At 29.6% G+C, this 12,528-nt stretch overlaps 1 protein-coding gene across 1 annotated transcript in view; it reads left to right on the plus strand.

Moving 5' to 3' along the window:
• Positions 1-5,347: 5,347 nt before the first annotated feature.
• LOC142334054 (uncharacterized) overlaps positions 5,348-12,528 on the plus strand; it is an 89,166-nt gene continuing 81,985 nt past the window's right edge. Inside the window, exons 1-3 of the mRNA XM_075381721.1 lie at positions 5,348-5,401; positions 8,231-8,672; positions 10,680-10,837. Coding sequence (XP_075237836.1) covers positions 8,238-8,672; positions 10,680-10,837 — 593 coding nt within the window. The 5' untranslated portion in view covers positions 5,348-5,401; positions 8,231-8,237. The remainder of the gene's footprint in view (positions 5,402-8,230; positions 8,673-10,679; positions 10,838-12,528) is intronic.

Genomic DNA, 12,528 nt, shown 5'->3' on the forward strand with positions numbered 1-12,528 from the left:
ACGGAGCATACAGGAAAGTTAAGGAAAATTTTTGGTGTACATAAATTAAAATCTAATAATGTGTTAAACAAAGATGGTACACCAATATATAATACGAAAGGTAAAGTCGATAGATGGGTGGAATATAATGAAGAGTTATACGGAGGAAATGAATTAGAAAATGGTTTTATAGAGGAAGAAGAGGAAGTTGAGGAGGATGAAATGGGAGAAACAATACTGAGATCTGAATTTAAGAGAGCATTAAAAGATTTAAATGGCAGAAAGGCTCCTGGAATAGACGGAATACCTGTAGAATTACTTCGCAGTGCAGGTGAGGAAGCGATTGATAGATTATACAAACTGGTGTGTAATATTTATGAAAAAGGGGAATTTCCGTCAGACTTCAAAAAAAGTGTTATAGTCATGATACCAAAGAAAGCAGGGGCAGATAAATGTGAAGAATATAGAACAATTAGCTTAACTAGTCATGCATCAAAAATCTTAACTAGAATTTTATACAGAAGAATTGAGAGGAGAGTGGAAGAAGTATAAGGAGAAGACCAATTTGGTTTCAGGAAAAGTATAGGGACAAGGGAAGCAATTTTAGGCATCAGATTAATAGTAGAAGGAAGATTAAAGAAAAACAAACCAATATACTTGGCGTTTATAGACCTAGAAAAGGCATTCGATAACGTAGACTACAATAAAATTTTCAGCATTTTAAAAAAATTAGGGTTCAAATACAGAGATAGAAGAACAATTGCTAACATGTACAGGAACCAAACAGCAACAGTAACAATTGAAGAACATAAGAAAAAAGCCGTAATAAGAAAGGGAGTCCGACAAGGATGTTCCCTATCTCCGTTACTTTTTAATGTTTTCATGGAACTAGCAGCTAACGATGTTAAAGAACAATTTCGATTCGGAGTAACAGTACAAGGTGAAAAGATAAAGATGCTACGATTTGCTGATGATATAGTAATTCTAGCCGAGAGAAAAAAGGATTTAGAAGAAACAATGAACGGCATAGATGAAGTTCTACGCAAGAACTATCGCATGAAAATAAACAAGAACAAAACGAAAGTAATGAAATGTAGTAGAAATAACAAAAATGGACCACTGAATGTGAAAATAGGAGGAGAAAAGATTATGAGGTAGAAGAATTTTGTTATTTGGGAAGTAGAATTACTAAAGCTGGACGAAGCAGGAGCGATATAAAATGCCGAATAGCACAAGCAAAGCGAGCCTTCAGTAAGAAATATAATTTGTTTACATCAAAAATTAATTTAAATGTCAGGAAAAGATTTTTGAAAGTATATGTTTGGAGTGTCGCTTTACATGTAAGTGAAACTTGGACGATCGGAGTATCTGAGAAGAAAAGATTAGAAGCTTTTGAAATGCGGTGCTATAGGAGAATGTTAAAAATCAGATGGATGGATAAAGTGACAAATGAAGAGGAGGTATTGCGGCAAGTAGATGAAGAAAGAAGCATTTCGAAAAATACAGTTAAAACAAGAGACAGACTTATAGGCCACATATTAAGGCATCCGGAATAGTTGCTTTAATATTGGAAGGACAGGTAGAAGGGAAAAATTGTGTAGGCAGGCCACGTATGGAGATGTAAAACAAATTGTTTGGGATGTAGGATGTAGAGGGTATACAGAAATGCAACGACTAGCACTAGATACGGAATCTTGGAGAGCTGCATCAAACCAGTCAAATGACTGAAGACAAAAAAACAAAAAAAATTCACAGATTTGGAAGAAATCTTTCCAAAATCATTTCAGAGTACTGTAGATTCAGCTGAGGCGAATGGTAGCGTCTCGGACATCCGGAAGTCCCGATACTACTGTTAAATATTAAATTCTACTCGTATAATTTAAACTATTAAAAAGTAAAAGATAAAAGAAAAAAAAAGTCTATCCATTAATCTCGGAATTTCAAAAAATAAAGAAATCACTTTATAGAAATTTACATGAAGATTACAGACAACAGAAATCAAGTTTATATTTACATTTTTTACCGAAAAATTAATAAAAATATAGTAAATTTCATGTTACTCATTTAAATCTTCAAATTTGGACTCTATTTTAACGCTTTAAATATAAGATTTTTCTGGGCATTGATTATGAATCCGTCACGACATCCTTTACGTTACCTAAGTAAGATTTTTCTTGTTTTAGGTGCAGATAGTACAAGGCTGTAAAATGATACGTAACTAAAAACTTTTGACACAAGATAATAGCCTACCGTTGTGTGCCTTTCATTACAAAGCTAATATTACAAGTTTAAAAAGTTTTATCATAAAGTTGTCATGAATATTTAACTTTTATATAGTCTAAAAGTTGAACGAAAATAAAATTACACATTTTACAAAATAATGAAACATGAGAAAAGTAATTTTTTTTTTTCGAGTACAGTTGGAGGAAGTCTAGTCCATTCTGTGTTTAATATTATGTATTATGCAAGATAAATTCCTATTATTTCTTTGCTTAGCGTAGATAGTTAGAAGTTCATTTACTCAAACATACACGAGTATGATTTATTACGCTGTACTGTTGAAAAAAAAATGATACGAATCAAAATTTCTTCCAAAAAAAGCTTTTTAAATAAAAAAATTATTTTTTAATAATTGCTAAACAATAATATTTTACTTATCCGTTTATATAGTACCTATAGCGAAGCTACGAAGAGAAAGTATGGTGATCGGTCATAATTGGATATATCCGATTTTCACCGAATCATGACGAATTGACTCATAAGGACCTTAGGAAACCGAAAAATAGCATCGAAATTTCCGTGACAAAATGTGCGTACGTATGTACCTATATATGAATGTACGTTGACGTGTAAATCGTCTTATATCTTCAGAACTACTTGGCTATAATATTTCTATAGTAGGGGAATTGATGCTATTAAATTGTGAATTCAAAAAGTCAAGGGATGAGGGATACAGGGGGAAAACAAAATCGTCTCCAGATTTTGCATAATTAAAGTTACTTTTTTTGTATGAATATTAATAAACAAATTTTGCAAAAAAAAAAAAAATTGTTAAATTTCATACCTACCCTTAAAAAATAATAATATTTGAAAATCGCACTTCTAATCTCAAAAAAAAAAGCTGCTGTAGTCATCTGCTATGTTGTGATATCACAGGTGAGTGGTGGAATTAAATAAATGCATAATACAGAGTTATCATAAAAGAATGGTGCGGTTTTGAACATGGTTTAAATTAAAACAGAATTACTTACAGTTTATATTTTTTTTTTATTTGTCATCTCAAACATTTTTTTACATAATTAATAAATTTCAATATGTGCCTCTTTAGTCGCTCGATAAATGTCCAAACGATACTCAACTTTTCTACAAACATTAGTTAACATTTCATCGTTAACGGTTGTCATCGCTTAATTAATCCTGTTTTTTAAGCGGTTTAGGTCACGAAATGTTTTTGTTTAAACAACGTTTTTGATGTACCCCCACAAGAAAAAATCGCAAGGTGTCAGGTCTGGACTCCTTGGAGGTCAAAGTACGGGTCCTTGCCGGCCTATGCATCGATCTCCAAATTTTTCGTTCAAAGCGTCCGTGACCGATGCATTGAAGTGCGGGGGAGCACCAGCTTGTTGGAAATGAAGCCGATGAATGTCTTCGAGTTCATTGGCTGAGAAAAGCGATAATCGGTTAACACGTCAAGATACACAACTCCATTAATTGTTTTTTCAGCAAAGAAGAAAGGCTCTATTACACGATTTTTCATCACACCACACCAAACATTAACTTTAAGCGAATCGCGTTGTTTCTCGATATTTGCGTGTGGGTTTTCAGTGCCCCATATTCGTGTATTGTGGCTGTTAACGCATCCATTCAAATGGAATATAGCTTCGTCTGTAAAAATTATATCGTCTAAAAATGATTCGTTTTCACTTATTCTTCCCTAGCATTACAACAGCGAAATTGTAACGTTTTATACCATCATCGGGTTTCAATTCCTGCAGTATCTGGATTTTATAAACGTTTAATTTCAGTTTTTTACGTAAAACTTTGTGAAATGTTGATTTTGGAATACCTTATTCGACGCTTCGACGGGGGATGGACTTCCCAGGATTTCTAATTGCCGATCGTCTAATTAGTTCAACCGTTTCGTCCGGTACACTTGGTCTGCCGGTTGATTTCTGTTTCTTAACCGATCCGGTTTCTCCAAATCGTTTAAAACAACGTGTTATGTTATTTTTGTGTGGTCGATCTCTTCCGAATTCACGTCGAAACGCACGTTGAACTAAAATTACGGATTTTAATTCAGCCATCAATAAAACACACTTTGCTCTGTCTTTATCCGAGAACATAGTAACTCACTAAACTCACCGCAACAACCATACAAGAATTGACGTTGTGGTTACAAATGCTGATAAACAAACTTTTGGGTTGGAGGCTTTCAGGGATATCAATATAACATTTAGAAATTTCCCTACAGTCTTTCTATGAATTACTGAAACCGCATCATTCTTTTATGATAACTCTGTATTTAAAGTGTAAAAAAATTACTCGGTTACGTGTCGAACTCGATCATCTAGTTGACTCGGTACATGGTGCGTTAAGCCTCGCGGCTACACTAATAAGATTTAAATTTAGAAGTCGTAACTTAGAGTCGTAATTTAGAACGTAAGATTTAATCACTTCCATATAAAATAACGAATGTTGAAGAAAGAAAATTCGAGTGGGAAATTATTCCGTGATTCTATCAGTAATATTGACTGTGAAAAATTATCACTGGTTAAACCATACAGCAAAAGCGATTTTATTTCTGGACAAAATTACAAATATTGAAAAATAATGTTGGGTATATCATTTTTAGTTTTTGCCTTTGCTTAAAATACAATTATTTTTTCCTAAAAATACTAAAAAATGTTTTCTAATAATTCAGTTCTAAAACATGATAAATATAAAAGGTAGTCAAATGTACTATAACAAAACTTTAATGTAATCAATGCTTTAACTACGGCAAATACTTAAGTTATGTGTATGCTTGACTGTAAATTAGTAGTACCGCATTTGGTGGGGGTTAAGAATTATTTCCCCCATAAATCTGTTCTCTCCCTTTTATTACCAACAATAACACGATTTCTATATAAAAAAAATAACAGTAAAAGTAATCGGTAAAAAAAAATTTGAAAGGGAAATTTCATGTTTTTTTTTTTAAAGATACCATTTTTTTATTTACTATATAAGGACAGTGTAGACACATATTATTTCTCAATAATCTTTTGGATCAACTACTATTTGATCCAAACTACTATTTGGTTGGAAACAGCTGGTTTTATTATAAAAAGCTTTTCATCTTTACCATATTATATATATATATATATATTTTTTTTTTTTTCTTTTATTCAACGTTCAAGCTACTTTTATTCCACTCTTTGAAAAGGTAATTGTCAATAAAATAATTTTTAAAGTAGTTATATACAGATAAATAAACTATAACACTTTCTATTTCAGATTTTGAAATAAAAAACTGTGTTGAATAATTATATAAATATATTTTTAATAACCGTAAGGTACTGTGTAACGTGAAAATATTAATTTCATTTTACCACTTACTTTTGTTGGTTGTTTGTTTTTTCATTGTTTCTTTGTTTGCTTAGTTATTCTTTGTATGTTTTTAAGACCTTTTTTTGGTGTTATCTTTTTTTTTATGTCCTAAAGTTTATTTATTTTTCTTGGACTTATCATTTTTTATATTTATTTAACATAATGATCAACATAATTACATTATCTGTTGAGGGATTTTAATGGAGAAAACCTATTTCTCCATGTCATTTTTATTTTATTTATGGTTCAGGTAAATTGTAACCGATTCTAAAATACACACTTCGGTTAATTAACAACTTTTCCATCGAAATTAGATAGAATAGATATATATTAAAGGGAACGTCTGATGACAGTGTCAAAAACGAGGTATCGTATTTTGCAAATCTTTATGTTTTAGGGTTAACTATTTCATCTAGACTACAAAAAAAAAATCATATGTATGTGTGCTGCACGGATTTGGCCTTCATTTCAAAATTTCCCCAACGAATATTGTACAAATTTGGCTTAGATATATTTATGGATAATTGATCATATTATCGTTTGAAAATTCGTTAATCGGAAAGGGGATATTGCAATAAAACCAATTAGGATTTTATTTAGAAACACTTCAATAAAAACATTACTTACTTTGATATTTCAACTAACACATTGGTTGAAACATCAAAACTCTCTTACCACATAAAATTGAAATTTTAATTTTATCTTTTTCTCCATTCAGTTTTAAAGTTTAACTAATTTTTTTTTGAATTTTATACAGTGTATAGGGTTATCAAAAATGTTTACAAATTAAAAAATTGTAAATTCCTAACCAATAAAGAGGATTTTTATTTAGATTTTTTTAAAATCTTCCTTTAATCTTTATTGTAGTTGGTTTTATAACGTTTAGAAATAGTTTTAAATGTACTCTCCCTTCGAAAAAAAATATTCTCAATTTTTTTTGCGATAATTCTTTAATTTTTATTATTAAAACTATTTAAAAGCATTTTTATTTCTTTCGTACATTAAAATCGATTAAATTTTAAGTTGTTTTGACCCATATAATATACCATAAAACCCAAATAAGAACCAATTTTTTTCACTGGTATCGTAAAAGTTATATACCTAATTTTCAAATTTTTTATATAATAAATAAAAAACTTTTTTTAACGAATCACTTCTTCATAAAAAATATTTCACCGGTTCTTCCCGCACAAATCAAAAATATTTTTAATTTCGAATTTCAAATCTTATTTTGTAATAATTATAATTAATAAAACCAAATATTACTTATAGATATTTATAATAGAAAGCAAAAACAGATAATTATTTCTTTTATTGATTTCAAAAAAGCGTACGATTGCATACGTAGGGCTTCGATGTTAAAAATTCTGAGAAATCTCGCAACGAATCCTAAGTGAAATTTTAGAAAGACTTCGTAAATGAGTTCTTCGTGTCCGTGCCAACATTGCTGATAATTGTATTCTGCATCACGATAATGCGCCATCTCTTATTGCTCTGTCAGTACAGCAATTTTTAACCTCAAAACAAATTTCAGTACTACCACAGCCACCTTATTCACCAAATATCCCTCCGTGTAACTTTTTTCTATTTCCAAGAGTCAAAATGACGGTCAAGGGACACCATTTTTAAACAACACAAGATGTCTAAAAAACTGTGACGAGGGTTTTGGAGGATATTACAGAAGATGAGTTCCAGAAATGTTACCATCAATGGCAGAAGCGCTGGAATAAGTGTTTGCAATCAGAGGGGAACTACTTTGAAGAAGACAACACTAAACATGACTAAAATGGTAAGCAACATTTTTTTTCACATCAGTCTCATTACTTTATTGTCGCACCTCGTATATCACTTTACACTTTCAACACGGTATGAAATTTTGAAAGCAATCAAGCTTATAAGCACAACAAAAATCATGCTGTAGAACAGAATGTCATGCAATAGACATGCTATAAAACAGAACATATTCCCACAATTTATACATGAAAATAACCTACGACTGAATAACTAAATTCTATTTTCGTAGTTTTTGAAATTTAATATTTTGAGGGAGAAAAAAATAGTGTTTTTTTTACATTTTGCCGTTGTGTTCTACTGCTATTAAATCAATATTTGTTAAATTTGATCAAATTATTGTTTTAAAAAATTACAATACACTGATAGAATTTATAAATTAAACAGGTTTTAATGTTTATTTATTGTTATATTATTCTTACATGTATGACTTTAATAAACACAGAGGGGTACAGGGAACTTTACCGCTTCTTTATACAGGATGGGCGGGTACCAAGTGAGCAATGACCATCTAAGCTGATCGCGATCGGAAAGGAAATTAACCTAAGGCGAAACTGCGATGACGACAGCACTTTTTATGAATAAAATTTAAATTTCTATTTAAATATTTATTATTGATATGAATAATTAATGACTTTAATAAACACAGTGGGGTTCAGGGAACTTTACCGCTTCTTTATACAGGATGGGCGAGTACCAAGTGAGCAATGACCATCTAAGCTGATCGCGATCGGAAAGGAAATTAACCACATAGCTAAGGCGAAACCGCGATGAGGTCAGCACTTTTTATAAATAAAATTTAAATTTCTATTAAAATATTTATTATTGATATGAATAATTATGTATATATATATATATATATTTTTTTTTTTAGGAAAACAATGGATTGGAATACCAAATTTTTTTTGATAGGTATATTAATATTATTGCTGAATACAATACTTGTAATTTCTTCAGAGTATGATACTGATACTCCTGATTCAGATTATATTTCTGATACAAATTATAGTGTTATTCAACCTACAGCTGGAGAAATAAAAGAATTTTCTCCTGAAGAATTGGGAAAATTATATGTAGATGAATTAAGTAAAGGAAAAAATGAAATTTCAGAAACAGGTGGTTTTTTATCCAAGTTGAATAATTACAAAATGGTAAAGTACATTAAAGAAACATTTTTTTCGAATCGAAGTGAAAAGGAAATAAGAAAAGCATACTTTACCCAGATTTGTGAAGTGATTATACACGGTGACGTAAAAACATGTGCTGAGAATCTATACAAAATATTGCCCGAATATAATATGTTAATCATTTCAAAGGTAAAATTAATTTTTCTAAAATTTTATCTATGTATTTATATTTAACAATTGTTTGTATATTAATATATATCTATATAGCTTAAGATCCAGAAGGTTATGAATTGATATAAATAATTATTTTTTTATTATTTATTAAAATTTATTTATTAAAATGTCCTTCCAAAATTAAAGCGAATATTCCAGGATGCGTTAATATGTGGCCTATAAGTCTGTCTCTTGTTTTAACTGTATTTTTCCAAATGCTTCTTTCTTCATCTACTTGCCGCAATACCTCTTCATTCAAACATTCATTTATATATATATATATATATATATATATATATGTAGTATTTTTCTAAACTATTAGTATTATATGTGTTATTAGAGTAATCGAGTATTAATAAATTTGTCTGGGGTCTGGATCATTTGACTGGTTTGATGCAGCTCTCCAAGATTCTCTATCTACTGCTAGTCGTTTCATTTCGCTATAACCCTACATCCTACATCCCTAACAATTTGTTTTACATATTCCAAACGTGGCCTGCCTACACAATTTTTTCCTTCTACTTGTCCTTCGAATATTAAAGCGACTATTCCTTATAATATTTAAGCGATGTCTTAATATGTGGCCTATAATATAAGTCTGTCTCTTCTTTTACCTATATTTTTCCAAATGCTTCTTTCTTCATCTATTTGCTACAACACCCCTTCATTTGTCACTTTATCCACCGGCCTGATTTTTAACATTCTCTTAAGCACCACAATTCAAAAGCATGTAATCTTTCCTTCTCAGATACTCCTATCGTCCAAGTTTCACTTACATATAAAGCGACACTCCAAACATATACTTTCAAAAATCTTTTCCTGACATTTAAATTAATTTTTGATGTAAACAAATTATATTTCTTACTGAAGGCTAGTTTAGCTTGTGCTATTCGGCATTTTATATCGCTCCTGCTTCTTCCATCATTAGTAATTCTACTTCCCAAATAACAAAATTCTTCTACCTCCATAATCTTTTCTCCTCATATTTTCACATTCAGTGATCCATCTTTCTTATTTCTACTACATTTCATTACTTTCGTTTTTTTCTTCTTTATTTTCATGCGATAGTTCTTGCGTAGGACGTCATTCATGCCATTCATTGCTTCTTCTAAATCCTTTTTATTCTCAGCTAGAATTACTATATCATCATCAAATCGTAGCATCTTTATCTTTTCACCTTGTACTGTCACTACGAATGTAAATTGTTCTTTAACATCATTAACTGCTAGTTCTATGTAAAGATTAAAATGTAACGCTGAGGGAACACCCTTATCGGATTCCCTTTCTTATTACAGCTTCTTTCTTATGTTCTTCAATTATTACTGTTGTTGTTTGGTTCCAGTAAATATTAGCAATTGTTCTTCTATCTCTGTATTTGAACACTATTTTTTTTTTAAATACAGAACATTTTATTTCAGTCTACGTTATCGAATGTCTTTTCTAGCTCTATAAATACCAAGTATGCTGGTTTTTCTTCTTTAATCTTCCTTCTACTATTAATCTGAGGCCTAAACTTGCTTCTCTTGTCTGTATACTTTTCCTGAAACCAAATTGGTCTTCTCCTAACACTTCTCCCACTCTCCTCTGAATTCTTCTGTATAGAATTCTAGTTAAGATTTTTGATACATGACTAGTTAAACTAATTGTTCTGTATTCTTCACGTAGAATTTCATCAATATTAAATTACACAGTTCATTATTTCATTGTAAATATGTTTTTAAACGTATCTTGTAAGTTGTGAAATCAATTTCATAGATTTTTACCGTAATTTTTTTAGCTTAATTAAATAAATGTTAAGCTGTGGAGGTGTACAAAAATTTAATATAATATAAAAAAATATTTCATAATATGTATCGCTTTTTAATATTTATAGTGAATATTTTCTGTTATATACACTTTTGATTAAGTTAAGTAAATGTTATTGCATTTAAATTTAGGGACGCGATTTATTCAAGTTGTGTTTTTAAAATAACTTATTTTCAGGTAATAGGTGCGTTAAGACCGTGGTTCGGAAATGGCAGAGTAGATGAATCTGATTTACGTTTTATTGTTACATTTCCAACAGCAAATGGTTGGCCTGTGGAAACTTATTGTACTTTATTAAACGGTATAAACACCGTCGTACTAAGTAATGAAAATAGGTGAGTATTGTTTATACGTTTATTTTTATAAATAACCGTTGATAGAAGAAAATAATTCATTAAATGAATTTTTTATAGCACTCTACTTTCTTAAGTAAATTAAAAAAAATAACTACAAATTAAACATTTTATTATTTTTGTTAATACTGTAGACTCCAATGACAAGAAATATATGTTACCTTATTATAGGAATTTACATTTTTAAAACGTTTCCACTCAATGTTGTTTAAAAATTTTCTTCCTTTATGTTGGATCAAACATATTGAATAAAACTTTTTTTATCTAGAAAGATGAATATATGGTACGTAGGTTTATAAGAAAAACTACCTCTGTTATTGAGTTATAAGCAATAAAATTTGTAAAAGTGAGTAAATTGCGGTATTAAAAAAACGAGGTTAAACGCTTAATAGTAACGTTTTCGTGTTTCTTTCAATAATTATATCCAACGACAAAATTTCAACTGTTATTGTTAGAATTAATGACCCAAACACTAATAATAACAGCTTAACAATACTAAATAACATTCCAACACAGTCTCCTGGTAAAAAGCCTAACTAATAAGTACGAAGTTGAATGAACAATTCTAATGTAAAAAAATCACCTAAAACTATAAACAAAATCTTAATGTATGTACAAGTCCTATCAGCAAAAGGAAAACCAAATCAAAATAATAATAAAATACTGACATATAAAACAAAATAAAAAGTAAATAACAGAATTACAATGCGAAACAAAAAAAAAAAAGAATTTACCATTAAGGAAAACTATTCAGATATCCACATTAGATCCCCGGGTTTAACAAAAAATAACCTCCTCCTAACCATTCTTGTTTTGTCTGCTATTACAATAGGACTATCGTTATAAGATTTAAATAGAACCGTTATAACATTTCGTTGTAAAATTTTCGTTATTTATCGTTATAAAATTTTAAATAGGGTGAATAAAAGGAACAAATTTGGCTGTTTGCCAAAAGTGAATGGCGTTTTTTTATTAACAAATGACCAATTATGAATTACATTTAATATACAAAAAAATCGCTTACCAAGAATTGAATTCCACGCGGTCAAACGCTTTCAAAATTAAATCCCATCTTCAGAAACTATATCATATTCGTCCTATTTATAAAATTAATTAAATCTTCACACGTAAATTGTAAAAGTCGGGATATTTTGGGATATTTAGTAGCAGTTGATCGTCAGATGTGTTAAAATTACGTAAAAGTAACGTCCTGACAATTTGGTGGTGACAACGGTTGTGTTAAATGTGGAGGTGGATTATTACTATTTAATAAATGATAGTATAAACCTCGTAATAAAATTTTGTCTGTAGGTTTATTAATTTATTATTATTTAAATACTAGCAAACCTTGACATGCTTCGCTATTGCTATAGCGAGATATTGCTATATAGAGCGAGAGAGAGTCCACTCACTCTCTCACAGACGGAGTTTAAATGAACACAATTGATAATTTGATAAAAAATTAAAAAAAACCTTAATAGATAAGTTATATAATAACATTAAACACAAAATATACTAAAAGATAAAATTAAATTAACTAATAATTATATCTACGTTAAGTTGAATATAATATAAATTATAAAATGAACAAAAAATTTAAATCATTTCTACTAACAACAGCATAAATAAATAATAATAAAAAATATAAATAATATAGATTCTGAAAAAACTAT

The sequence above is a fragment of the Lycorma delicatula genome, chromosome 13, assembly GCF_047948215.1.
Source record: "Lycorma delicatula isolate Av1 chromosome 13, ASM4794821v1, whole genome shotgun sequence".
Lineage (NCBI taxonomy): Eukaryota > Metazoa > Arthropoda > Insecta > Hemiptera > Fulgoridae > Lycorma > Lycorma delicatula.